Raw genomic sequence first — 27,701 nt, forward strand, 5'->3', positions numbered from 1 at the left:
GGTCGATCCGTTTCAGGATTTTGGGCCAACTTCTCTTCTTAATTATTCAATTAGCTCAATCATATCTTGATCTGAAAATTTCATAAGCACCAGCTACAGCTGCACGCCTCAAGTGTATCCTAAAGAGTTTACTGTGCTCGGAGACGGATTGTAGCACAGTGGGTAAGGAACTGGGCTTGTAACCGAAAGGTCGCGGGTTCGATTCCCGGGTAAGGACACTGCCGTTGTACCCTTGAGCAAGGTACTTAACCTGCATTGCTTCAGTATATATCCAGCTGTATAAATGGATACAATGTAAAATGCTATGTAAAAGTTGGGTAAGTCGCTCTGGATAAGAGCGTCTGCTAAATGCCTGTAATGCTCAAGTCCAGGAGTTAACCAGCCTAGTTTACAGAGCTGTCAAAAAACAAAAACTAAGGTAATTGTTTGGAACAAAAACCAGCATGCACACCGGCCCCACCCGGGACTGGAGTTGTGCACCCCTGATCTATAAGCAATAGAGATTTTCTCTAACTAGGGCATACCTCTGCAAACAGCATTCCCCCTCGTCATTGTACAGATTGTATGCCAGCTATAACCACAGCACATTCTGTATGACTCTGTCTGGTCTTTTCCAAAGTCTTAACATGAATAGACAATCCCCTCTATTGCAGAATCCTCTATAGCAATGTCCTCATTGGGACTGTCTCCTCACTTAGATGCCAGGAGCCATTACAGTTGCATTACAGAGCCATTACTGCACACATATATGATTAGTAAACCTGGATCGAGTATTCTGGGTTTGATTTCACACCTGACTGGCTGACAGAGGAAGCTTGCATGATATTTTAAAGTGCATGAAATTATGAAGTTCGGTTCCCTAGAAATAAATAAAACATAGTAAACACTTTTATGGTTTACTTCTGATACAATTCTAGAAGAGGCTTGCCTAACTCAACATTTCCCAACCTTTTTCCTTCCGTGGCACACTTTCCAAATTTACAGAATCTCATGGCACACCACTCTCAAAAGCATAAAAAATGAATACCCTACAGCGTCAGATGTGACGTGCCAACAGTAGGCCTCAATGTTCTTTTGGGGTTTTAATTAAGCAATATGCATTTTAATGACTTTTTTTTTTTTTGCTTTTTGAATGGGATTTGTTCATTTAAGTTTTTTTAATTCATTTCAACGTTAAAATTTTTTTAAAGGATTTTCACACGGCACACCTGACCTCGCCTGACAGCACACAGAGTGTGCGGCACACCGGTTGGGAAACACTGGCCTAACTCATCTGCCAACTGCTTTGAGCGTTTTCAAACAAGAATGATTGGTGCCGATGCAGCTTGCTTGAGGTCAAATTTGCTGCATTATTGAAATGGAAAAATACTTAAATGTTTGTACCAAGAGATTTTGTGACCGAATAAAAAAATATCTAATCCCATTCACATGTGAAAATTAAAAGTTTGGAAAAACTGGAGAAATAATTAGTTGAAAATGCATCTTCGCTCTAGTCCAATAAGGTTAGCAACATTTGGCACAAACCTCACCTCACAAATATATAAATATTAAAAGAGTTTTATTTTTCAATTTATGTTAATTATGCACATTGCAGATCATACTGCGTAACATTCATTCCTGGCATGCAGCTCCTTGAGACTCCAAACATGGGTGAGGGGACGTGGTGGTGGTGGTGGTGGTCCGGACATGTTGTCATGAGTCTTTATCAGGGAGGGAGGGAGGGAGGGAGTGGTCACTTGAACAGATCCCCTCCAAATTTGGTGACTTCGTCCATGACGGAGTCTTTGGCGGCGTCGGCGGCGATGTTCCCCACCGCTCCGCTCACCATGTCACCGATGCCTGAGGGTGCACCACGGGTCAGTCAGAGGAACGCACGCTTTCCAGCCCTGGTTTTGCAACTATTTGTCATTCATTAGCAGTAAATGAACAGTAAATTAAAATGCATAAAACTGATGTGTGGGAACTGTGGTGCTGGTGTGTAATTAGTCTTAACTGTGCAATTAGTCTTAACTATGGGAGTTTCCGGTGGACAAAGAAAGACGCTGATTGGAATGGTTGAGATTACCTCCTTTTGCTGCCGGCTCTCCTGCCTGCTTTTTTCCTCCCATCATAGATCCAATTTGTTCTTTGGCTTTGACAGCTGTAGGGAAACATGAGCAAAAAATTGATTGTATGCATGCACAATATAGTGTGCGTAATATAACATATTGTTTTATCATGATTAATTGCCTATATTCAAATATATTGCAGGGATCTAGTGGTAGTACGAAGGTGCATATAATACAGGGAAACAACATTTTCTGGCATATTTTACAGAGAAGTTCACATTTTCCATTGTTAGGGTTTACTGCTGGTGCAGATTCAATTCAATTCAAAGAGCTGTATTGGCATGAAAGAAATAATGCCAAAAGCCAAAGAGTTGATATACATCAATAAAATAAGTTATAACATTTGATTGGTTACACTTGTGAGATGTATGAAGTGAGGATAGACTCTGTTGCTCCAAGACATATCTTGCCACAAAAGGGCAATTTTCAACTTTTCTTCAGGGTTTAGGTGAAGAAATCACTGTCAGCCTATAGTCAGGGACTCTCAACACTGCAATGCTACTTTAATGTGGTATTTCATTAATACGATCATATATCTCCATGTTGTAAGTTAATAATAAAAAAAACCCCAGCAAAACCCGAAAATCCAGACATAGTGAAGGCAGTGGCTGATTGTTCATTTAAAATTCATAGAAACAATTAAAATTGACCTGATGCGACTTCTCAATTCAATCTGTCAATCAATGTCACTGCTGTGGAGTTCCAGGTAAACAGGGCAGACAAGCTATAAGGGAAACGTTAACTCTTCCCACCACAAGGACAAACAGAGCAGGCTACATCCACTTTACCTGCTGTTTCTTCCTGCCAGTGCAATTTAATGAGTGGGCTTGCTTCAGCAGGCCCACTCTTGCTATCTTTCATATATCTTTTTTAAATTATCTGCACTTTCCGCCCAGTTGTTCTAGCTCTAACTAGTCCTACAGTTTTTGCACCACATTCAAACGTTTTACACCAAAATGACAGGCTAGTTCCAGACATTGTTGCTTGTATTCAGATTTTTTCAAATCCCCTGTACCTCCCTACCGTTTGCAGTCAATTAACAACTCACCTGCAGTGTCGATCACTTTATCGACCATGTTGCCACTGCCCTTGCCCTTGCTGCCGGTGAGATTTCCAATGAGGTCCATGTCTGCTGTGGTGCTCTGCTGTGGTGCTCTTTGCCTGTGTACGTCTCCTGTGATAAGGTTCAGTGTGTGAAGGTGTGTGGCAGGCTGAGAGTCTTATAGGAGTTTGTGGCCTCCTCACACCCCCCCACCCCCCCTCCCACCTCACCCCTCTTCTTGGTTCAGCCCATACCTCTGTGGGTCAGGCTGCGTAAGTAGGGTGTGATACACAGAAGCATACAAAGAGAATTACGTATGGAGACAAACACAATCGCACGAATGCCAAAACAGATGCACAATTATGCACGCGGGCATACACCGACACATGCACCCCCATAACAAAAGAATTTACTCACAGGCACAAACACACACAAAGGTGAGGGCGGGTCCTCTTCTTCAAAGTTTCAATACTGTTTGGACTTGTTTTGAATTTTAATTTAAAAACGCCCCTCAATGAAAGGCAACAGATTCCAAAAGAGGGAGTCTTTCTAATGCATTAATAGTTGTTCATCAGGAGACAGTGACCCATTCATAAACACGACTGTTTCATCATGTGCAAATGCAATAACAGACTATAGCGTAGCTAACCAGGAACAGGGAACAAAAAATAAAACAATTTGACGAGACTGTCATGTCATGCAATTTTTTTTTCTAGTTTTATCAACATATCAACTCGCTTTCATATGTGAGTTGATATGTTGGATGGATTTTGAAAGCATTTGGCCTAATTTGATATTGCTGAGCATGTAAAATAAAACAATAAACATAGGCAGACTAGAGTCCCTGTTTCTCCCTGTCCCAAAGGCAAATCAGACAAACAGAGGTAGATCACGGTACAAATTTTTTGAAAAATGCCTTGCCTCTTGCCCGCTTGAATGTCGTTGCCTGTTTTGAAGTGGAACACATTGGATTCACTGTGCTCGCCGGTGCAGTACCAACTGTTCTATCATCAACCCGGAACTCCAGGTTATATGAGAACAACTTGAAATTAATCTAAGTCAGATTAGACGGGAGGTGAAATTCATGCCAAAAAATCCGACAAGACTCTCATGTCATGCAATTTTTTTTCTGTTATCACACAACCCACCTACCCAACTTGACACAGTGACAAACGCAAACGACACAATTTATTTGCAACTAACTGATGTGTTGGGGCAGGTATAACCAATAGGACAAAAGAAAGATTCATATTTTTTCTTTTTCTGCATCATAGTTAAAATACTTCTGAATATTTCTGTTTGTCTGGCGTGTGCTACATTTACAGTGTCCAGGCTTCAGTCTGCTGTTTGGTGTGTGTGTGAGCGCATTGAATGTTCTGACGTGTGTGCTTGGATGTGTGCGAATGTGTGTGTGTTTGTGTCTGTCTGTCGTCTGCCTGCTCTGTCTGTCTGTCTGTCTGTCTATGTCTACGTCTAACAATAAACTAGTTAATCAATCAGTCTGACAGACTGATAGGTGTTACGCGTGACTCATGAAATACTGGAGATCATGGCAAAAATCAATACAACATTTGACAGACCAGCCTATATTCTTCCACAGCAGAAAGGGTGAATGGTTTAGTACGAAAACAAAATGTGGGCACAACGAGACCATAATCCACAGAAGAGCCAAAAAAGGTAGACTGGATTTTACAGCAGGCTGGGAGTTGATATGGGGTTAGGATTTCATTTACTCTAGCCAAATCAGGCACAGTGAAGACCTTGTCTGAAAAACATAGACTGAACAAAGACTGCCATCTATTTGGAGGCCCTGTTCACCTTTAATAACAATGTCCATGACAGCCCATATAAGGCATTATCACCTTCAATTCCTATATTCCTTGCTAGCATTGTAGCGCATGTGCTACAAGCACATATGTACATGAACATTATTTTTTTTTTTTTACCTTCTGTACCTTCTACTACCCTTTACTCTTCCCCTCACCCAAATTAATCCACCCTGCATCACACTCTGCTATTGTCTACCCTCCTTCTACATCCTCTTTACTGCCCTCACACAGACTCCACTGCCCTCAGCAAAATATCTATATCTATATCAACATCTATACCTATATCTATATCTACATCTACATTTATATCTATATCTATATCTACATCTACATCTACATCTACATCTACATCTACATCTACATCTACATCTACATCTATATCTATATCTATATCTATATATAATACTGTGTTATCTTCTTTGACTGTTTTCCACCCTCTGTTGTTCTGCTCCATTCTCTGCACACTCTCTCAGAGGAGCCCAGCTGCTTCTCATGTCAGTAGGGACCTGTGTACTGCTCTGTCCCCACCTAGATTATTCCCCACAGCATTGGTGCCAGGAGCCACATCAAACCATTGTCCACACCAAGCACACAGACATTCACACACTTGTACAGTGAACATGACATGAACATGACTCTCTCTCTCTCTCTCTCTCTCTCTCTCTCTCTCTCTCTCTCTCACACACACACACACACCAGGAATCAAACCCATGCACCAAGAATCAAACCCCTTCGTAAACTGGTTGTCGGGTAGCTGGATTTCATTGATGTCAGTCATTTTTGTGTTTACTTTTTTTACTGTATGTATTTTCCAGAAACAAACAATGCTCTAGATCTAGAATCTATGAATCTATAATTTTGTTTGAAGAAATTTGGAGAAACCTTAAAGTCATGTCTATCAGACTTATCCATCAGTTTTAAGCTTGTCACTTTGCTTATGTAAGCCAATGAGTCGAGTTTAATGGGATGTAGCCTAGTGTAGTTAATGTGAGGGCATTTATATCCATATTGGGTGATCCATGTAGGAAATACACCCCATTTTGAGGAACCAAAAGTGATGCAACAAATTAATATAATCTGAAATAAAGTCATTATATTTGGTACTTAATTGCAGAAATGGCTGCCTGAAGTCTGGGACCCATAGATATTACCAGATGTTGAGTATGTTCCATGATGATGCTTTGCCAGGCCTGTACTCAGCCATCTTCAGTTCCTATTTGTACGCATGTTCAATTGGATTCAGGATGGCCAATTGACTTAGTCAGTCAAGAGCATTTCACTTTTTGGCCCTGAAAAACTCCTTGTTTGCTTTAGCGGTGTGTTTGGGCTCATTGTCCTGCTGCAAAGTGGTGTCGACCAAATGAGTTTTGAGGCATTTGGTTGGACCTGAGCAGATGAAATGTTTATTTGCACTTATTTACACTATCTACACAGAATGCATCCTGCTGCCATTAGCAACCTCATCATCCATAAAGAGAGGTAAGCCAGTTCTCATAGCAGCCATACATGCCCAAGCCATAATACTACCTCCATCATGTTTCGCAGATGGGGGGTGGGGGATGTGCTTTCTTTTTCAGTTCCTTTCTTTCTTCACACTTTCCTCTTTCCATCACTTTGTACAGGTTAACTCATCTCAGCTGCCCATAAGACTTTGTTCCAGGACTCAGATTCTACTCTGGCTGTTCTGTTCATAAGGCTTACCAGTGGTTTGCGTCTTACCAGAGGTCATGCTGGCGTAGTCTTCTCTTTAAGGTTGTCTTTAACACATCCATGTTTACATCTTGGATAGTGTTTTTGATTTATTAGACAGTTCAAAACTTGTTTCTTTTTTGTCAAAATTGAAAGAATTTTTCGGTCATCCAACACAGTGGTCTTCAGTGGTCTGTCAGGTTGTTTGCTATTGCTGAGCTCACCAGTGCGTTCTTGCTTCTTAACGATGTTGTATCAAACAGCTGATTTTGACCACACACAGATCACGCAGTTGGCCAAGAAATAGCTGAGCAGCCAACTGTCCAATTACTTTCGGTCACCTAAAATTGGGCGACCACATATAAAAAAGGGCGTAATTCTTATAAGGATCACCCAATATTGCAGTAAATACCCTTAAATTAGAACTGACCTTATATTTGCTGTACTGGATGTATAAATGTACAGGAAATACAGAGTCAAAACAGAAATATTGTATCACGGCCCAAACTACTTATGAACAGCACTGTATGTGAACATATGTACTGTTTAATGTCTACCAATAAAAGTACCCATATCATACTCTGATGATGTGTCCCTGGGTACGTCACAGAGAAATACCTTTATCGGTGTTCATCTGTGCTGCCTGTCAGGTTTTGCTTCGGTTGGTTTTTTTATTCGTTTCCCTGACTCGCCTGCCATCGGTATGGGCTGTTCTTCCCTTCGCTGTGTGCGGGATCACAATTGTTGGCACATTCACCAGTATTCCAGGACCGGAGGCTTGGGCAGGGTCGTAAATTCGAAGAAAAAAAAACCGCCCTTCCAAACGAGTAAATCCACTCTGATTGTGTGCTGCGTGTACTGTACTGCGTTTTGTGTGTTTGTCGCTGCATTGTTACCATAGTTCAAAGTTCATGTATTAGCCCTATTGTACATCCCAAACTGAGTTGAACTCATAATGAATGTGAATCTGCTTATTTCCAATATTCTCATCAGAAGCAGAAACTTGGTGAAAATTAAGCCTGGAATAAAGACTTCAATGCACAGGTGTCACTGCATAATAAACAGACTGATGTAGGCCTTAATATCCCCGTTTGACAAAATTCCAAAGCTTGTGATGCTTTGGGTCATTACTCATTACCAGGGGTGTAGCACAAAATTCTGGGCCCTATGCATAAGCAGTCTCCGTGGGCCCCCTTCCTCTCTTGGTCCATGTCTCTCACGCATCATTCCAGGCTTTTCGAGGGCCCTCCCCCCATTCGGGCCCTGGGTACTCAGCCCCACTTTTCCCCCCACTACGACGCCCCTGCTCATTACCGAAATGTGGTGATTTCTGGTATAGCAGACTATGGGTATTTCACGCAAAAGGCACTGATTCCTTCAGTATCTTCTTTTTTATTGGCCCAGTTTTGTGCGTGATGAACGATATTTTACGCGCTTGCAAAAGTTTCTGGTGACATACAGACTCTTTGTTCTCTCTTGTGAGTTTAGCAGATATTTTTCCTCCCACATAAATAATACACACAAAATGAAATAAAAATATTGTTACAGTAAGGAGCAGGCCTGGTAACCTAAAGGTCACAGGTTGGATTTCCAGGTAAGACACTGCTGTTGTACCCTTGAGCAAGGTACTTAACCCTCATTGCTTCAGTATATATCTAGCTGTATAAATGGATGCAATGTCAAAGGTTTTCTGAGTCGCTCTAGACAAGAGTGTCTGCTAAATGCCTGTAATGTAATGTAATGTTAAAAATTAGAGGAAGACTCATTCCTGGAACAGAAATTTTATGGCCTGGGTTGGACAGGGTTTGTACAGGATCTGTAACATTCTGGGAATGCCGATACTCCAGGGAGGGGCTTTTTTGGGGAGGAGTGGCCTTTGGTCTAAATATGTATCTCTCTATTGTTAGAGATGTGTTTAATGACAGGTGGAAATGTACAGTAACATAGCAACGCAAATAGCTATTAAAAAAAAAACAATGCATATAATGGGTATGTGCACTGCACCCATTAATAACAACACAAATACATTTAGTTTCGTTCTAGTTTTATCTGTAAACTTGTTTTCATATGTGAGTTGATATGTTGGATGGATTTTGAATGCATTTGGCCTAACTTTATATTGCTGAGCATGTAAAATAAAATTATAAAAACAGGCAGACAGTAGACCCTGTTTCTCCCTGTCCCAAAGGCAAATCAGACACACGAAAAAGAGAGGTAGATCGCGGTGCACATTTTTTTGTAAAGGTTTTGCCTCTTGCCTGCTTTGAGTGTCGTTGCCTGTTTTGAAGTGGAATACATAATATTCACTGTGCTCGCCAGTGCAGCGCCAACTGTTGTATCAGCAACCCAGAACTCAAGGTTATATGAGAACAACCTGAACTTAATCTAAAGTCAGATTAGACAGGAAGTGAAATTCATGCACAAAAATTGTTACACAGCTGCCTCGTAAAGAAGGATTACTGTATACAATACTGAGCAGCAAGACTATAACAGGCCACTCCGCTAAAGTTTGGCCATAGGTTTAATGTGAGTATATGGTGAAAAATGTATGCATCGTTTCATTAAAATGAACAACAGAAGCAAATTTAAGTAATTATTTTATTGAAGAGCACATACTCCAAGCATCGACAAAAAAAAAAAAAAGATCTGATTTAGTTCCTCAACAATTACGTTATTGCTCAAGCTAGGCTATCACAACAAGGGGGAAAGGTGTCTGGAGCAGCCTCGTGCCTTAAGTACTTTTCTTATTGCATTGCATTGGATGGAAAATGCAATGTCTATCAATGTCTAGGGAAGAGTCTCCCTGCTGGCCCATTAATGCAACTACGTCCAGCCATCTATTTTTCTACAAGGAGTGAAAACCCAAGCCCAGCGCTACAGCATCTCTGCTTTATGAATGAAAAACCTATATAGCTTCTGTTCAGTTTGGGCAAGCACACAGCTGCTATCACTCAAAGATAAGCGTGTTCCCTGGCTTACTGTGCAGAAACGCGGACAAAGGAAGAAATAACCCCGACACGTAGTCTGGATTTCACCAAAACTGCCTTTATTTCACTTTTACAGTTTATAAAATCAGCTTGTCTGCTTCGATGCCAACTCAAACATGGTGCACATCTGTGAATGAGTGAATGCGTGTGTGTACGTATTTGCACGTGTTTGTGTGTGTGTGTGTGTGTGTATGTGTGTGTGTGTGCTGCGCCTATGCTTGATTCTGCAGATGCATGGCTAGGTAAATCAGCATGTCTTGCTACATTCGACATTAAACATTGGCTAGTTGGCTACTGCTCATAGTTTAGCCACACTTGTACAGAATGCTTAGGATAACTGCCTTATTCACACTGACAAAACAATAGGCAAAGGTGAACCATGGGCAAGTATCCAAAGGATGCGACAATGTTTTAGAAGATCCCTGGGAGGGAATGGAGCTTGTTCAAAACAAAATGCTTCTGTCCCTCACCATTTATGCAGGACACTGAGAAAACAGACACGCAAAGAGATATATTGGGTATGATAATTGGTGATGGAAATATTTGGAGGCACCATAATTTGTAAGTTGGTGCAGAGAAAAGGGGTTGTTTCCTGCAGGTTTGCTGCTGGAACTGAAATGACTGGGTCAAGGATTAACTTAAAAGGGGAGGTCCAAAAGAAGGATGCTGATCTGAGTGTTCCCCAACTCGGTTTTACAGATTTACCAAAGGTGAGACACAGGCCCTTGTCTACATCTTAATTTTCACCTCCTTGCTTAAGAGACCCCCAGAGTACCTGCCTAATCCTGCCCTGCTGGAACCTGCTGATACAAAAATAACAAGGCATATGTGTAATTAAAGCTTGTCCTATAACTGCAATTTCTGTAACTACCGTTAGACCATATGGGGGCAGTACAAATCCCAAATTATCTATAAACACACCTTTGGCAATTACAAGACTAAGAACTTTACAGCTTCGTACTGTAATCCTGATGGGAAGTGAGGCATAAACAATATCATTATTGCTGTTTTTTTCCCCCGATGTATTTTCTTTAGGAGGATGCTTCATTTATGCCCGGGATAGATAAGCTGATATTCAGCCATGACCCAGGCTCAGGCGACAGCACACGTGCAAATGAAGGAGTGTTTGTGTTCATGTGAGCGTGTGAGCGTGTGTTTGTACGTGTTATGTGAGCGCTGACACTGTAAGGCAACATGCAGTCTTTAGTTTCCAATGGTTTCAACAAAACAACTCTGCAATGTTCAAAAAGACCTGTTCTAGTCACCTAAAGCAAACACAAGACTGGGTGAGGGGCGGAACACAGTGTTGAGTGACAGGGGTCACGGGGGTCACAGGGAGGACGGGAGGGTGGGGAGGTGGCTGAGATGGCAGTTAGACATTGGGATGGAAAAGGTCTTTCTTCTGTAGGGTCAAACATACAGCCATCCCAGCATACCCCCTTGGCAGCTTACATCACCACCTCATCATAGACCCTTCTGCTCAGTTACTTCATGGATCCCGAATGGTTATTGGAGCAATGCTGTTTTTTTAAATTTTGTTTCTAAAGACGCTATTGGTTGTAATGGACCCATGTCAATGTCAGTCCTTTCCTTCCTCTCTCATTCTCCGTCAGATGGACAGGCACAACCCTGCTACGCAGAACACGTCATTTCTTCTGAGTATTCCTCTTATGAGTAACAGGGTAACAGCATTGGTGGGGTAAAATACCTGCCTCTGACAAGAGTTACCCTCTCATCTGCTACGAGGAGCAAAACTGAGATGCACACAGGTTACCTACTCGACTGACCTCCTTGCTCCTCGGCCCCTGAACGGGATTTAATTTGGGGGTCGTGTGGGAGGTGTGAGAGGGGTGACGGTTGGATTGCTGGGGGATGGTATTTTGGGCATTGAGGGTGCAGACATCAGTTAAGGAGCTCTCAATCAGTACAGTTATGCAAACGAATACACAGTAATTACAACTATTATTACTGGATAAGTCAAATATTAGTTGTCATGAATGTACATCAGCCTTCTTATCACTAAATACGGAAGCCCCTGCTTTTCGCCTGACTCAACTCACTGCTCAGTGACTCCTGTACAGTACCATTGTCACTATTCTCTTTATTTCCCAGCTGTCTCAAAACAAGTGGAGTTATTCCCTGCCAAGGGGAAAGTTTGTATGGGTGTGTGTGTCCATGTACTGTACAGAATTGTGTGTGTTTGTGTATGTGTTTGTTTGTGTGTGTGTGTGTGTGTGTCTGGATGTGTGTGTTTGAGCATGTGTGCACGTGTGCATGTCCGTGTGTGCACATGTGCGTCTGCGTGTGTCTGTGTGTGTGTGTGTATCTGTGTGAGTGTGCGTGTATTTAGGCATGTACGTGTGTGTGCGTGCACGTGAGGGGGTAAGTGTGATGTTGACATTGGTGTGTGCAGTAAATGAGGCGTTGAGACATCAATATCAGAAGACGTGGGTGGGAAAGCTACATGACGCTGAGCAGGAATATGTGGGGACTGGGATCTTTTCCATAATATCACAAAAAAATATTAGTAACATCTGTTGTCTTGGAGGGGTGAGGCAAGGTGGGAGGGGACTCCTGCTGGCGAAGGGCGGGGGACGTGGGGGTCAATGCAATTGATCCCTGGACGCAGGACTAATACCCCTATGAGAGAAAGAGAGATAGAGATAGATAGATACATAGATAGATAGATAGATAGATAGATAGATAGATAGATAGATATGAGTTAATCAAGCTACAGCAATATTATCATATCGTAAAAACTTAGAAACTGTTCATCAGTCGAAAAATGCAGTGTGTTGTATATAAAATAATAATTTCCACAGAAACAAAAATTATCCCCATTGTTCTCTAATGGCAAGAAAATAAATTTGTGAATGCATGTGTGTGTATATATGTGCGTGTGTGTGTGTGTGTGTATTCCTATATATCCCTTCACTACCGTGCGTGCCCCCCCTGCCCCACTCACCTCGCCTCCATCCCCACCTTGGTCCATGGCTCCACCGTGAGAGTAGTCACCCTATGGACACAGACAGGGGGGGGCTGCCTTAGCCAAATATCACACCCCTCCCTCCCTGCGGGACCAGAGGACACAGCCTCCCAGCAGCGCAGGGTGAGGCGAGCAGCCCAAATCTAGCGCCTTGGCCTCAAACGCGCGTCCTGCTGGCCCCTGCGCTGCAGGCAGATCCAGCCGGGCCGAGCGCTCATGAGCTCACCCTGGCATGCACAGTGCCCTGGACTGGATATGACTCTGAATCCACTGATGAACCCGCTGTCACACACTCACCGCTGGACACAGCCAGGCCAGACAGGCGGTGTTCAAATATTCAGTGATTCGAGGGATTCAAATAGGATTCGTTCGCAGGAGCAACCAAAAGCCAAAGCAGCACCGATGGGTCATCTCTGGGCCGACTCATTCACTCGGATTCAATGAGCGTTTCCCATTTACATCGACTCTCAGTTAAATGCAGGTTTCATTTTGTCCGTGAGATTTTCATTATGCCTTGTGGGTTCTGTGAGTAAACACCATAAATAGAAGAGAAAAAAAAAAATCTAACTGCATGGCTGATAAAAGTAAGGCTTGAATTTATTTGTAAATCAAAGGACAAAATGTTGATTGAATCTGGGCTATCGTCCCTCGTGGTGTTAAAAGAAACAGTATGATTGTATATATATTTTTTTTTAAATGAGATGATCCAGCTCGGTGCATGAACCGATTGCTGCATCGAGGCGTTTGGTTGAGGACAGTCTTTATGGAAGATCATTGCATGAATGCGCAATCATTCTTAACGGAAATAAACTGAGCCCTTATTTCAGCTGTTACTTCGGGTTTAAAACAGTGGTGCATCAATCCAAAGAATTCAGCAGCAGCAACTATACTCACCTCTTCATTTTAAAGTTAAAAATGAATATACAAACAGGAATTTACATGCTGAATACATCCTAATGGAATCAGGCTGTGACAAAAGAAAGAAAGAAAGAGAGAGAGAGAGAGAGAGAGAGAGAGAGAAAGATAGAAAGAAACAAAGAGAGAAAGAAGGGAGCTACGGATATAACATACTGTGCATAAGCCATCAGGGTGTTAGTGACAGAGCCTGGAGGCGAGGAAAGAGTTATTTCTCCTGCTTTAGAGGGAGAATCCGCTGGACTGCAATGCAGTTGCTTCAGAATCATGCTGAGTCACTGTAGAAGCAGGTTAATGCATTCATGCACACTGCCGTCTGTGTGCCCCAGCACCCCCAGGACCCCACCAAACACCCCCAGCAAACCTTGATTCTCCCGCCCGCCCTACGCTCTGTTTCTGTGTGCCTGTCACACCCCCCCACCCCCCGATCGACAGTTTACAGCACAAGGCAGCTTGGGGAGAGCAAGCTCACTGCGGCAAAGAGAGACTGAGAGACGGGGAAGCAGGGAGGGAGGGAGGGAGGGGGGAGGGATGCTGCGGAAAAGAGAGAGAGAGACTGGGGTGGGGGGGGGGGTGAAGACCAGATCTGTGAGATCTGTAAAGGAGACTGGGGACATAATTATGGGCAGATGTTTTTCATGGTTAAATGAAGAGGTAAAAAAAGAAGTCAGAGCGAGGAGGAGACACAATCAAACACACGTACACACACAGATGCACACACACGTACAAACACACACACACACACAGACACGCACACGCACAAACCCACACACACACACACACACACACAGAGGACAGAGACAGGCAGAGAGGCGTGAGGTTATGTTTGAGGGACTGCATCCTCCACTTCTTAAAGAAGCCTCCATTTCCCAGCATGCCCCAGCTCGAGCTGCCAGCCGACCAGCAGCGACCCTCACGTCAGTCTCACTTTTACCAAGGCCCAAAAGAGCACTGACCTTCCCCCTATGCAACCTTCCACTGCCCTTCCAGGAGCAGATATCAGCAAAAATAAGAAATAAAAATAAATCCTGCTGTGACTACAGCTGCATTATGGGTCTGACTCATCAGTGCCCCTGAAGCCGGAAACCCAATACAATGACCTTATCCGACAATGGCCAAAAAAGTGCAGTAACAAAAGACTAGATGAAAATATAGACTGAAAATCTAAACAAGGAAGCTTGTTTGTCACATAAATCTTAGAATGCAGGCCACCAGCACAGTCACCTTTTTTAGATAAGGTGCATCGCGTGGCCTAAGATTTTGGGGCAAACAAGTGTGCTTCTACTTTCATTACTGCATTTATTTAACCCAAACAACATCTCTCTCAGGCAGCACAGCAGCAGGTTAGTTTTGCAGTGAGGATGAAAAAAGCAAACACTGACGCCACCTTGTGGAGAGGTGGACTTTCTCTGAACAGCTCTAAAATGAAGTTCTTTTTGCTTCACAGAGCCAATCATTTTAAGGCTGAGTGAGTTTTAATCAGGGTATTTAGTAAGGGATTAACATTCAACTTTTGTTCTTTGGGGGCCATGGTCTCATCATTGTTTAAGTAATTTGAGATTAATCATAAATTTTGCTCAGTTGAATCTTGATTTGAATTTAGTCCTGATATACTCCGAAATACTAAATCATCTAAGAGTCAGATTTTAATGTGCAAATTACAGAGGACCCTGGTCCAGCCCAATGAATTCAGTCAGACTGATGTAGCAGGTCCCCAAAGAGCAGCATTGCATTAATTAAGGAAATTAGTTGATTCTAATTTTGGAAATGTATTATTACTGTCCAGCACAGCAGAGCCAAACCAATTAGTCCCGCCCCTGGCCCCACCTCTTCTCTTCCCTGCCCACCCCCCTCCCTCCACCCCTCCCTCAGACAGGCACCCCACCCTTGAGGAAAAGGAGACATCAGGCAGCTTAGTGGAGAGCTCTAAATGGCTGCATACTCCATGCTGTGCATTCACACCCCCCCCCCACACCCCCAATACCCCCCTCCCTCCATATTTCCAACCCCCCCCCCCAATAAAAGGCACCTCGTATGCGGCTTCCTCCTGTCCCCATCCACAATGAGGACGTTGTCCAAACGGAAAGACAGAACAGTACAGGTTAACAACAGGAACGACTCTGAAGTCTTACTCGGCCGGGAGCTCACTGAAGCTTGTGTGCACAAGCGCATCTGTTCTGTCCCCAGCCCTCTGTAAGAACAGGCTCGTTAAAATAAATGACACGTTTCACACGAGGCAAGAGGAAAATCGACCATTTCTCAACACCAACGCTCCCCAGCGCTGGTTCCAGAGAGCTGAAGGGTCTGCTGGTTTCTGTTGCTAATCCATAGACCTAGATCTCAGGGGGGTGCCCCCCCCCCAACTGTGGGAGAATATCAAATGCCCCCCACTCCAATATTATCATCTTGTATTGATTGGTAATATTACAGACCACCCCCCCCCCCTCAACCCCAGAAATCCTACAAGAAAATTCCTGTTTATTGTCACCCCTAAAGTTGAAATGAGATATTATGTTAATGCTTAAAAGTCCTTATGTTTATCAACACTTAATGAATAGATTAAAGCAGTTAGTTACACGGCTAGCTCACCACAGCAACCAACCTAGCTTCAAGGTAATGACAAAAATGGGCACACCCTGCTGCTCTCCCAGACCAGGGTCGGGGACCTCTGTGGCACACGAATCCCAGGATATTAAAGAAGATATCAGTTATGAAAAAGAGAATTAATACGAGGTTATTTTCGCCCTCTTCCTATCTCCTTTTCCAGTCTTTCTATCTCCAGGATAATTCCCTTTCGGTATTATTGCAAACTGGTTGTCTTGCCTACAGACGCCTTCCAGGGCTCACTCTGATCTAGGCTATCTTTGCGGTAGTTCCAGTAATGCCTAATTCCCCCACCCGCAGGAAAGAAGACCGCGACATCAGCTTACCGGGTTAACCAGGCCGGTCGACGCCGCCACGTTCTCCACCCCCTCCACGGTTTTCTGGGACAGATCGTTGGCGCTGGTGACCGCCGTTTCCCCCACTATGTTGGCCTGCTCGGTGGTCCTATTGGCCACTGCAGCAAGAAGAGCACTCATTGGTTAATTTGCCATTTGCCACATACAGTAACTTTTTTCCTGCTTTATGTTTTCATCTACTCTGGTGCAGGTTTGTTTAGCTTGGCTAACTTGAACCCCTCTATTCTCCCCTATGTTCCGTTACACACAGTTATCAGTTTCCTGCATTTCAATTCTGGAAATTTCATCGCAAACACAAATAACAAATATCACATGAGGTTGAAGTGCATTTTTTAAGTTTTCTTTTTGTCCTTTATTGTTTGAAAAAGACTGGCAATTTTTACCATCCATAAAACAGAACCTAAAGGTCCTTCCACATGAAGAAGACTGAGAAGCCAAGGAATGGCTATTCTGTTTATGTAGATTCTTATGAGTGCGGATTATGCTCTCATTAGCTAAAACAACTATTTGGTTTAATGCAGTATATCGTCAGTGTATAGTGCTGATGCAGCCATACAGCCTACCTGTATTTACACCCGACACCATGCCTTCCTTTGTCTTTGAGCCTGCAGAAAGAGAAGAGGAAAGAGCCCATAAACCCTCAGCGGCGATGTTTTGACTCCATTGTCTCAGAGACCAGACACTGTTTTTAAAACTAGCCATGTCCTCTCGCCGGTGACGTTCAGACGCTGGGTGATGTCATCCTGTTTTGAAAGCCTTGCGAAATGGTGCCGAGAACAACCCTTCAAGCTGGATGATATTAACCTCTTTTTTTCTGAAGTCTCTGGCCAGGTCTGAGATGGCAAACCTGAGCTCAACGTGCAATTGCATAGCAATGCAGTAAAATGGAGCACCAGTTTTTTTCATTTTATGTTTGCGAGTGTGTGTGTGTGTGTGTGTGTGTGTGTGCATGCACCCATTGGGTGAAGAAGGACAGCGTATAAGTGTGTGTCAGCCAAGTGTGTGTGCATGCAAACCACAGGGTGATTCAAGGCTTGGCCAGTGTTGATCACTACCAGTGGTCTGACTGCCGGCATGAATGTCTCAGGGTGACTGAAGTGGACGTAATCTTTCTGTCCTCAACCAAGGAGCTGCTGCACTCCTCCTCACAAAGAACCCTTCAAGGAAAAGGTCAAGGGTCAATGGCTCCTTCTCCAGAAAGTTCCATTGTTCTTGAAGGTCGCTGTCCAGCTGCAGAGAGAGCTAGCTGTGAACGTGTCTCCCGCGTCCCGCGCCGTCCTCCCGCCCCAGCTCAAAATGGCTCAAACCCACCCGTCCAAGGACCGTTGTGCTCGGAGCGGTGAGCTAATCGCGACTGTGAAAGCCCAGCTTCCATCAGACGCTCCGAGCGCACGCTGTGTCCATGTCATTGTGCCGTTCGAACAAGAGGGACTCTTCAGTGTCTCCGTGTGATGACACTTAACACGCAAAGCGACAAGAACCCTGGGGCGACTCAAACACGCAGAGCCACACAAACCTCACAGTTACACAAACATGAGAAACCACACAAACCTTGCAGTTACACAAACACGCAAAGCCACGCAGACCTCATAGTTATACAAACATGCAAAACCACACAAACCTCTAATACTAAAACACAACATACAACACATAGCCAAAACGTCATAACAACAGAAACCACAAACCTTGCAGTTACACAAACACGCAAAGCCACGCAAACCTCATAGTTACACAAACACTTAAAGCTGCACGAACCTCATAGTTACGCAAACACGCAAAACCACACAAACCTTACAGCTACACAAACACGCAAAGCCACACAAACGTCAGTGTTACACAAACACGCAAAACCACACAAACCGCGCAGTTACACAAACACGCACAGCCACATAAACCGTTGCAGTTACACAAACAGGCAAAGCCACACAAACCTTGCAGTTACACAAACACGCAAAACCACACAAACCTCACAGTTACACAAACACGCAAAGCCACACAAACCTCACAGTTACACAAACACGCAAAGCCACACGAACCTCACAGTTACACAAACACGCACAGCCACATAAACCGTTGCAGTTACACAAACAATCAAATCCACGAATCACAGCTTTGTTCCCTCGCAGGGTCGCAGCCGCTCTCTCTGGTTCACCGTGCTGCTCGTCGATGCGCGGCGACTGCCATTTTAGCCACCGGTGAAAAGGTGCTCTGCGGAGCCCGTCTAAATATACGGGCGGTATTTAACCAATTGTGCATTTAATTGGAGTAGCCAGACATAAGAGTGGCAAAGCAACACATGTGACATGTTTCGGGGCCTCCGTTTGCCAGCGATAGAAAAAAAGAAATCAATTATTTATCCGTGTCATTTCTCAAGAGCAAGCCTGACCTCTCTCTGATCTTAAAGTGAAAGTTGGCTGGGTCCCACTCTCAGCCACTCATCATAATCTCTCACAGAGGCTCAGAACACAGCCGGAGAGGGATGCGTCTGTCAACCTGTCTGTCTGTCTGTCCTTCTGCACTCCACTCCAGACGGAAGCAGAACTGAGACAGGCACACTACTCCTCAGACAGATGGTAATTCCTGGAAGGTTATTTTGAGGAGCTGGTCTGTTGCCTTCTTCAAAGATACATTGACTGCTTATCTGAGAATCACGGGAGAGTCACTGCTGTATCTCTCTGTCTCTCTGTATAGTTCACATTTTGTATTATTGAGATTTTGTCTACATGAGTAAATGGTACTTATGCAACCAGCAGAGGAGAGAGAGAGAGAGAGAGAGAGAGAGAGAAAGACAGAAAGATAGAGAGAGTCAGAGGTGCTGCCCAGAGGGAGGATGTTGCTGATGGCAAATCCTGTTCAGGCAGGCAGAATGGGATTCTATCACAGTCACGCATTAAAAAAATCATTTGTCTGTTTGTGTGTGCAAGTCTGTGTGTGTGTACATGTGTGTGTGCGTGTGGGAGTGGAACCAAAGTGCATGGCGATATAACCATCCCCCAAAACCAATGATGTGTGTGAGAGCGTGCATTTGTGCATGTGCATGTGTGTGTGTGCGTGTGAATATGTGATCTTTACCTGCACACCAACCCCAGTGAGTGAACACTGATGCACTCACTCTCTCAGGGTAGCCCTGGCAGCTCTCAGCCCATAATCCTGCAGCACACGGTCCCCCCCCCCCCACACACCCTAAGCCAAAGCGCATCAGCCCCCCACCCCACTCCCCACCCCCCGCCCCTGAAGCTCCGCAGCTCGCCCTCCCCCCCTCCCCCACCTGCCCTCGGCCGCGTGACTGCCAGACCGCCCGCAAGCAGAGCAGCTGGCCCAGCGCCCCGCCCGCACGCTCGTCTGCGTGCTGCCCCCCCCTCCCCCCCGGCTCCTCCCCCTGCTCCTCCCCCCACCCCCCCCTCCTCACGTGACAGAGGAGCGCAGGAACAGCTGCCGCACCGACACTTCGGGATTATTCCACAGCCTCGGCCCAAAATAAACAACCCCCCCCCCCCTTCTCACCGAGCACAGCATCCCAATCTCCCGTCTACATCTCTCGATTTTCCTTCGTATTTCAGCTGCTGTTTTTCCTATTTCAGTACAGTGCTCTAACTTAATCTTCTGTCTATATTTCTCCTGTTAATTTGTTTACCCATCGTGAAGCCTGGGAAAATGGTTAAGGAAAACAGAAAAGGTGGGAAAAAAAGGCAATCAGTGTCTGGCTGGAATTAATCTTGCCAAAATAACTAGGCAGCGCAGAACTCTCTCGCTTAATTGCTCTTTTCTGCCCCCTGCCCTATGCAGACCGGAGCCCCCTCTCCACGTCCCCCACTTCTCCTGAAGCGGACCCTAAATCGAGGGGCCCGCAAACGGGACAGACGCCGGGACATCCAGGGAGCTTTCAGGTCCCATATTTCCTCACCTGAGGAGAGGGTGATGCTGAAGGGAAATGAAACGTACTGCATCCAGAAGGAGAGGTACGGTCATCATTATTATAAGTCCCGCCCAAGTCCTGCTGACATCCTGATCCCCCGTTTGGCCAATTCCTCCAAACGACTCATTTCAACGACTCATTTCATTCGACTGGGGCCCTCTAAAGGTTGCGTGAATTCATTTAACCGCTGAAATTAAGATGCATTAAGAAAAATTTGATTAATAAAGGGAAATTACAATTGCCCTTATCCCCAAACCCCACCTCTATTTTTACATTTCATCTGTCTCTCTCAATGCTGGGCAGGACTTCCGTCCTCTCCAGGGTGGCCTCCTAATGGCGTCCGACAGGGTCAGAACCCCGGGATGCAGGAACGCTGGTCCCCCTCCCAAAACGACCTACAAAATGTCCCCTCCGTATAGTAACCTGCAGGCCCCGCAAAATGGCGTCCTCCAAGGGGTAGCTGACCTTGAGGGAGAAGAGGTGCACCCTGGGGGAAATGTGAACCATCTCACTGCAGAATTCTGCAGGGACTGGATGCCAACACTGTTTCCTGACGCCTCAGTACCCCCAAATCCCACTTTCGCCACCCCCATCACCTCCAGGACCCCCTGCCCTTCACTACGTCCCCAATGCTGCCCCCAAACCCCGACAACCGCAGCAGCCCCAAGGACTCGCGTCGTCTCCAACATTCCCAGCACCCTCTCTGATGTCGCATCCCCCTGTACCCTCTGTAAAGCCCCAGCCGCAGAGAGTAAGGTAGCAAGCGTGTCCGTTAGATGGTGTGACACAGGGTAGCGTGGGGGGGTGGAGGTGGAGGGGGGGAGGAGCTTGAAGCCCGCCGCGGTGCTGATGTCTGCATTCTCGGCCGCTCGCTGCAGCAAACAAAATGGATCGGGCGGTTGATTGGGTCTATCGACCGCCCGGGCCAGGCAATAACTCCCAAATTAATGGCACCGGAGTTAATCATCGAAGAACGCACTTAGACGAATCTGTGAGCGGCCCCCTCCTCCTCCTCCACCCCTTGCCTCTCTCTCTCTCTCCCTCTCCCTCTGTTTCTCTCTTCCCCCTCGCTCGTATGTTCTCTCTCTCTCTCCCTCGCGCTGTTGGCTTGCTGGAGACGGCGTGTGCTCTCCTGTGCGGACGCAGCCACGGGGCAGTGTTGTGAAGGCGCCGTGACATAACGCAGTGCGTCTCTCCGGCTCCCCCTAATGGCTGTCCGGCGACACGGCGGCGCCGTCGGGGGGAGGCTGCGTCAGATAGTGGACACGGTGGTCACGGGCGAGTGCACCCTACTGCGACAGGGGCTCTGCTTCAGGGGACAATGCGGTGGCCAGCTGCCCCGCCGTACAGTGGGCTGCACACATCATTTAAATAGAGAAATTAGTTCGTTTAGTTTCTCCATCCAATCTTTGTCTCATCTTTGACTGATCACTTCAGAATCCCAGGGAGAGTCACTGTGCTGTATTCAGGCTCTCTCTGACTCTCTCTCTCTCTCTCTCTCTCTCTCTCTCTCTGCAGTGTTTTATGCCCCATTTTGTTGTGCCCTCACAGACCAAACAGTGTCACCACACACCTGACCATTTGCAGTGTTTAAACAGGCGGATATATCCTCCAAGCCCTACCTGGATCAGGAATCAGGTTATTTCTTTCTGCAGAAAACGGGTTTTGATGTTTGCCATAGAGCACCCAGGGTCACGGCGGTATTCAAAGCAGCCGAGGACAGACTGTGCACGCCGGCTGCACTGTTTTCTCCCCTGCAGAACCTGCAGCTGATGCAGCCCGTGCCGTCACGATTTCAAGGTCGTTGCTGTCGTCACCATCAGCATCGTCACGAGCAAACGTAGCCTTTCTGGGCTCTCATACACTCCAACTTCTGAGCTCTTTCTCTCTCGATCTCTCTCTCCCCCCCTTTCTCTCACACACTCTTTCTCTCTTTCTCTCTCACATATACACACTCTCACTCTCTTTCGCTCTCACTCTCTCTCCCTCTTTCCTTCACCCCCCCCCCCTCCCCCACTCTGTCCCTCTGTCTTTCTGAGACACCACACCCCTGCTCCTTCCCTCTGCTGCAGTCCTGCAATCCTCGGGCTTGTCATTGCTCCTAACAAACAGCCACCCCCCCTCACCCCCTTAAAAAAAAAAAAAAACATGCACTACTCCTGTTACCCCAGTGCTGTCCTATTCAAGGTCCCGGAGGAGCACAGGCCAGATCCTCTCAGCAGGATGATCATCTCTCCCATTACTGCTGTGCTCTTTGGTGCACTTCTATCTTTTTCCTCGAGCAAGTTTTTCTCTGTGTGCTCAGCCCTCCCCCTCCCCCCCCCTTTCCCCGCTCACTGGTACCTACCTACATACATGACCCCTTCCTTGGTTTTGGCTGCAGCCTCCTCCACCCCGGCTTTGGTCTTCTCTGCGGCGGCTACCACCCCCTCCTTGGCCATGGAAAAGCCTTTCATAAGTACATCCATCCTGGGCTGCGGCTACCGGCTCTTCCCCTGGGCGATCGGCTGGCGCTGGAAGCGTTTCTGCGTGTGCGTTCGCTCTGCGTGTTCGCACTGCGTGCGTGCGTGTGTGTGTGTGTGTGCGTGCGTGTGCCGCTTTTCTCCGAGAGGACGCTGAACGGTCTGTGCTCCGTCGGTTCTGGTCGGGCCGAGCGAGACAGTGCGCGAAAGGGAGAGAGAGAGAGAGAGAGAGAGACGGAGCGAGAGAGGGAGAGATGAGCAGGTGGGTGCGAGCGCGGGACTCAGAAAGACGGAACCTGGTGGATGCTGCAGCGTATTTAAGTCGGACCGCCCCCCCTCTCCCTCTCCCCTCCTCCTCCCACACTCCATCATTCCCCCCCCCACCCCTGTTCTGGCTCACGCACACGGCAGACACACGCACATCCACACTGCGACGTCAGACCGACTGGCTGCATGTTTAATATGCGGGATTTGGCTGGCCCGCTTCTCATTCACTCCGTAGGAGAGGACGGAACAGAGCCGTGTCTGTACTCTGATGCCGTAACCCTCCTTTACTGTAGATGTAATGTTTTCTCATTGTATCTCCCATTGTATCAGCCCTTACGTAATGTGCGTTTTCCTCCAAGCACAAATAGACAACACTCTAAAGCAAGCATGCATACAGTACACATACAATAGCCTGGAAGCACACATAGGCATGCGTGCGTGCGCACACACACACACACACACTTGCACAAAATTATGTACATCTGTATTTCAGAAGAATCATATGCGTATGTAATGATGCAAACACAGGAATAGGATGCATGAATTCATGCAAAAACACTGACACACACATGCATGCACACATGAAATGCATGCACACATACACAGGCACACACACACGCGCACACACACACGCGCAGGCACGTACACACACATACACACACAGGCAGGCACGCACACACACACGCAGGCACGTACACACACATACATACACACACGCAGGCACGCACACACACATACACACGCAGGCACGTACACACACACACACACACACACACACGCAGGCACGCACACACACACACACACATACATACATACACAGGCACACACATGCACACACACACACACAGGAGCTGAATTTGATCCCCGGATTATCACCTCTCCGGATGTGAATTAATTTTTAACACCCTGAACTCCGAGGGGAGATGGCATCAGAAAAAAAATGGCTGCTTGTTGGATTGTGAGCAAACACCTTGTTTAGTGCAATAAAGTAGAATCAATAGACACATTTATTTGCATTTAGTGGCAGTCAGGATTCCTAACATCACGGTATGTTATTCTTTCCCAGATGCACTCTGGGGCAGAGTATTTCTCTCCCATCAGCCACTGCTTTCCAGTAAAAGTGTACCATCTGCTGAGTTTCAATAATTCATTTTAAATGGAGGCTGAACTGAAAAAGAACAGGACTCTGCAAAGAATTACACAATAATCTGCTTAATATCCTCATAGCTGTACAACAAAATATGGAGACATAAACAGTTTAGGATCCTAAAGGGAGTCATAAAGTGATTTTAGGAACAAGATTTTTAGATAAATTATGCATTATTGTCCATAATATGAATTAGCATGCTTTTAACATTGCAATAACATTGACACAATTAGATGTATTTTTAACTCATCGTAATTTAGTCAAGTTTATTTGTTTCACTTCAACCAGGAAAGTCTTGTAATCATGAAAATATTATTATATTTTATATGTGTATATTTTTTATTAGAAATGGATTTGGTGGTCACTTTTTTCCTTCTAGACAGTCCTGCTTGATAGAACACAGTCAAAACGGGAAAATAAATACACCGGTGTCTATTCTGACTAACATAAATAAATACACTTTGAATTAATGAATGCGGCCGCAGCAGATGGACTGAGCTGTGTCGTTCCATAAAGTGATAGCCTCAGATAATTGCAACGGTTCCCCTCAGGATCATCATTTCCTTGATGTGACTACAGTGATAAAATATTAACCAATCCCAGCTGTGTTTTAAAAATATGCATTTCTGACCGTGCCAGTGCTGAATGTGACCAGGAGCACCACACGGTTGTCCACAGCATCACGCAGGAAGGCGCTGGCAAGCGCGTGCATGTCTCAACCTGACCGTGGGTTGCCTTTGGTAAATCAAGCACCTGCAGTCTACCTGTACTCACTGTGTTTAAGGTGTATTCCTTCGATGCAATTAACGCTCAGGAGGTTGACTGCAGAGGGGGGAAACCAGCAGCAGACAGCATGTTTGTCTCCCCTCTCCTCGATTGACACAAGAGGTTGCAGCAAGGAGGCTGGCCCAGAAATACAACTGGGCATCCCGGATTAGGAGGCAAATAAAAATCTGGATTAAAAGGAAAAAAAAAAATAGATCAATCTGGATGAACTAAATATTAACCAATGAGGAGTCTCCAAGACTTCACATGCAAAACTGAAAACCAGTGCAAACAATATTTTGTTTGCATTATTGGCTTGATGTGACAAACGAATTATGCGTTTATCAAATTCTATAAATACGATTGTGATGCTTGGTATATGTGATGATGCATATAATAGATCATTTTCATCAATAATGAAAATTTATGCACTAAATCCTAATTATAAAGATTTGATTTGTATATAGTCATTTACTCATTTTATTTTGTAATATACTGCAAAGTAAATATTTGTAGATGCCCTTACAGTATGCTCAGATTGTGGTCAGTGTACATACAGAATCAAAAATGTGTTATGCATCTACATATTTCAAATGTTAATTGTCTAATAAGACTAAAAATGACTATTATTGATAAAATGTCATTCTTCTCCATTTCCTGAGTATAAACATGAACAAGGATATGGTAAAAGGAAAGGCTTTTCTGTACAAGAATAGAGCCTTGCATTTTTCCTTTTGACCCCTGCAAAGTAGTTGGTATACCAGAAGGCGAGCCAGGGCACTTTGATGTGCACTTGGGGATGAAGCACTTGATTAGAACACTTCTGGCTCTACCTCACTGGCTCACTGAGGTTAGAAAACACCAAGCGAAATCTGCAGCTCGCTGGAGTTCAGTTACACGCAAGGGTACTTCCTTTGGACAAAAACTTCATTGGCTAAAAACATCATTTCATTTTCATGTTATCTGCTTTCACCATGTTCAAATGCCATCTACATGCCCGCTTGTTTAAAATGTGTAGCTATGATACTTATTCTGAATGGTGAATGCAAGCTAGATTCTGTTAGACATTAACATGTCAGTGATTCTAAAATTTATGAAAATACAATGGAAGGCAATATTTGGATAATATTTTCAAGAAAAAATGTATAATCTTTTGTAAACTTCCACATACACACTTAAAATATCTATTTTAAATGACATTCTTCAAGTACTGTAAGGACACATCTATGAAAGTAGTGATAGCTTATTCAAAACCCCTGGGTGTAAAACACTTGTGTCCTAAGTCATTGAAATAGCAGGTACTTAAAGCCCAAATCTTATAAAAACCGAAGAGAAAAAGCTGACTCACTCCCAGTCCTTTCCGACAGCAGTGAATTCTGCCAGGTACGCAAATACACCACTCAGCATTTTCAGTATCCAGCAGTCTGCAGCGATGTCGCTTGCCCAGCCCCCGTCACCTCCCCCTCTCTCTCCTGATTGGCCGAGGGCCATCCCGTGAGTGCTGTGGGAACACGGGAGCTGCTCATTTGCAGGTACTCAGGGGGAAGAGGACGTGTCAATACTGGTTAATTACTTTCCATTAAAGATATGGATTAATGCATTAAAAACTGGCTTTTTTGATAGGAGTGGATTTCAGTTAATGAACGTGTGACATCTGTTAGATGCACTCCCTTCTTGTCAGTTTAAAATTATGCAGATAATTCATGCATACAATGCAGGTAAATTACTTCAGAGTAAAACTGAACTTTTAAAATGTCCAGTTCAGGCCACTTCTGTCAGCGGAGTTAATGATAGAATATTAATTATTTGAAAGGTTGACCAGACACAGTCGGTGTCAAAAAAGGAACTGCAGTCCTAAGTCCTTAGTGCTAGCAGACTTGAGAATGCAGGTGACCAGGTGTTTTAGCCACTAGGTGCTAGACATGTCACTCTTTAGAGCCTTGAGCTCATTGCCATCTGCATGCACTTAGTACAAGAACTCAGGTTATGACAAGGGCCAGGTATGGAAAGCATAATATTTCCTGACCTCTGCATCCGTTCCTGTCCTTGTTCTGGCCAGGGAAACGACTGGCTCTCACCACTAACACTGCATTGGCACATTTCTTTTGTACTTTTCCTCTGAGGCTGGTGGATGGGCTGATGTGCTCTCCCCAGCCCCAGACAATAGCAGCACTATAGTAAAGACCTGCTGCATAGCCTGATGCAATACTAATGCTAATACGACTACTACCACTACTACTTCTACTACTACCACTAGTACTTCTTCTACTACTACTACTAATATAATAATAATAATAATAATAATAATAATAATAAACCTGCAGGCACAGTCTGGGCATTGATGCACATGTTGCAGACAGCCCATGCAGAAACACAGACTCTTCCATTTGCTGCAGTTAGGTGACAGCGTGCGATGAAGAATGAGGATGATCGCATGCGATGCGCGTGGGCATGCGTGTGTTCTGAGGCCCCAGGCTCAGGAGACCGAGAAAGAGGAGGCAGGACAACTCACAGGTATGGGAGAAGAACGATTAAAGGTATCAAAGGAGGCTAATATAGCACAATATATTTAAATATAGAATTATAATAAATGGTGTAAACATTGCAATATGTTCTATATTATAAACG

General features: G+C 45.1%; 1 protein-coding gene and 1 long non-coding RNA gene across 5 annotated transcripts; both read right to left on the reverse strand.

Annotated features, from left to right (window-relative positions):
* Positions 1 to 1,543: 1,543 nt before the first annotated feature.
* On the reverse strand, positions 1,544 to 3,507 carry LOC135247493 (uncharacterized). The gene is made up of 2 exons (XR_010328224.1): positions 3,157 to 3,507; positions 1,544 to 2,140 (listed from the first exon to the last, which is right to left on the reverse strand). It is a non-coding gene; the product is annotated as an uncharacterized LOC135247493 (long non-coding RNA).
* A 6,184-nt stretch (positions 3,508 to 9,691) lies between these two features.
* On the reverse strand, positions 9,692 to 26,483 carry sncgb (synuclein, gamma b (breast cancer-specific protein 1)). 4 transcript variants are annotated; one of them, XM_064320989.1, is made up of 7 exons: positions 26,422 to 26,483; positions 25,083 to 25,261; positions 17,080 to 17,121; positions 16,487 to 16,614; positions 15,586 to 15,603; positions 12,621 to 12,671; positions 9,692 to 12,295 (listed from the first exon to the last, which is right to left on the reverse strand). In XM_064320989.1, exons 2-7 carry the CDS (start codon positions 25,234 to 25,236, stop codon positions 12,287 to 12,289), a joined length of 402 nt encoding a protein of 133 aa, XP_064177059.1. In that variant the 5' UTR covers positions 25,237 to 25,261; positions 26,422 to 26,483; the 3' UTR covers positions 9,692 to 12,286. The 4 variants fall into 4 exon arrangements, with proteins under 4 accessions (XP_064177059.1, XP_064177061.1, XP_064177062.1 ...); XM_064320991.1 differs by lacking the exon at positions 15,586 to 15,603 and having other exon boundaries at positions 26,422 to 26,438; XM_064320992.1 differs by lacking the exons at positions 25,083 to 25,261; positions 26,422 to 26,483 and adding an exon at positions 22,780 to 23,204.
* Between the last annotated feature and the right edge of the window lie 1,218 nt (positions 26,484 to 27,701).

The sequence above is a fragment of the Anguilla rostrata genome, chromosome 2 (genome assembly GCF_018555375.3).
Source record: "Anguilla rostrata isolate EN2019 chromosome 2, ASM1855537v3, whole genome shotgun sequence".
In the NCBI taxonomy this organism is placed as follows: domain Eukaryota; kingdom Metazoa; phylum Chordata; class Actinopteri; order Anguilliformes; family Anguillidae; genus Anguilla; species Anguilla rostrata.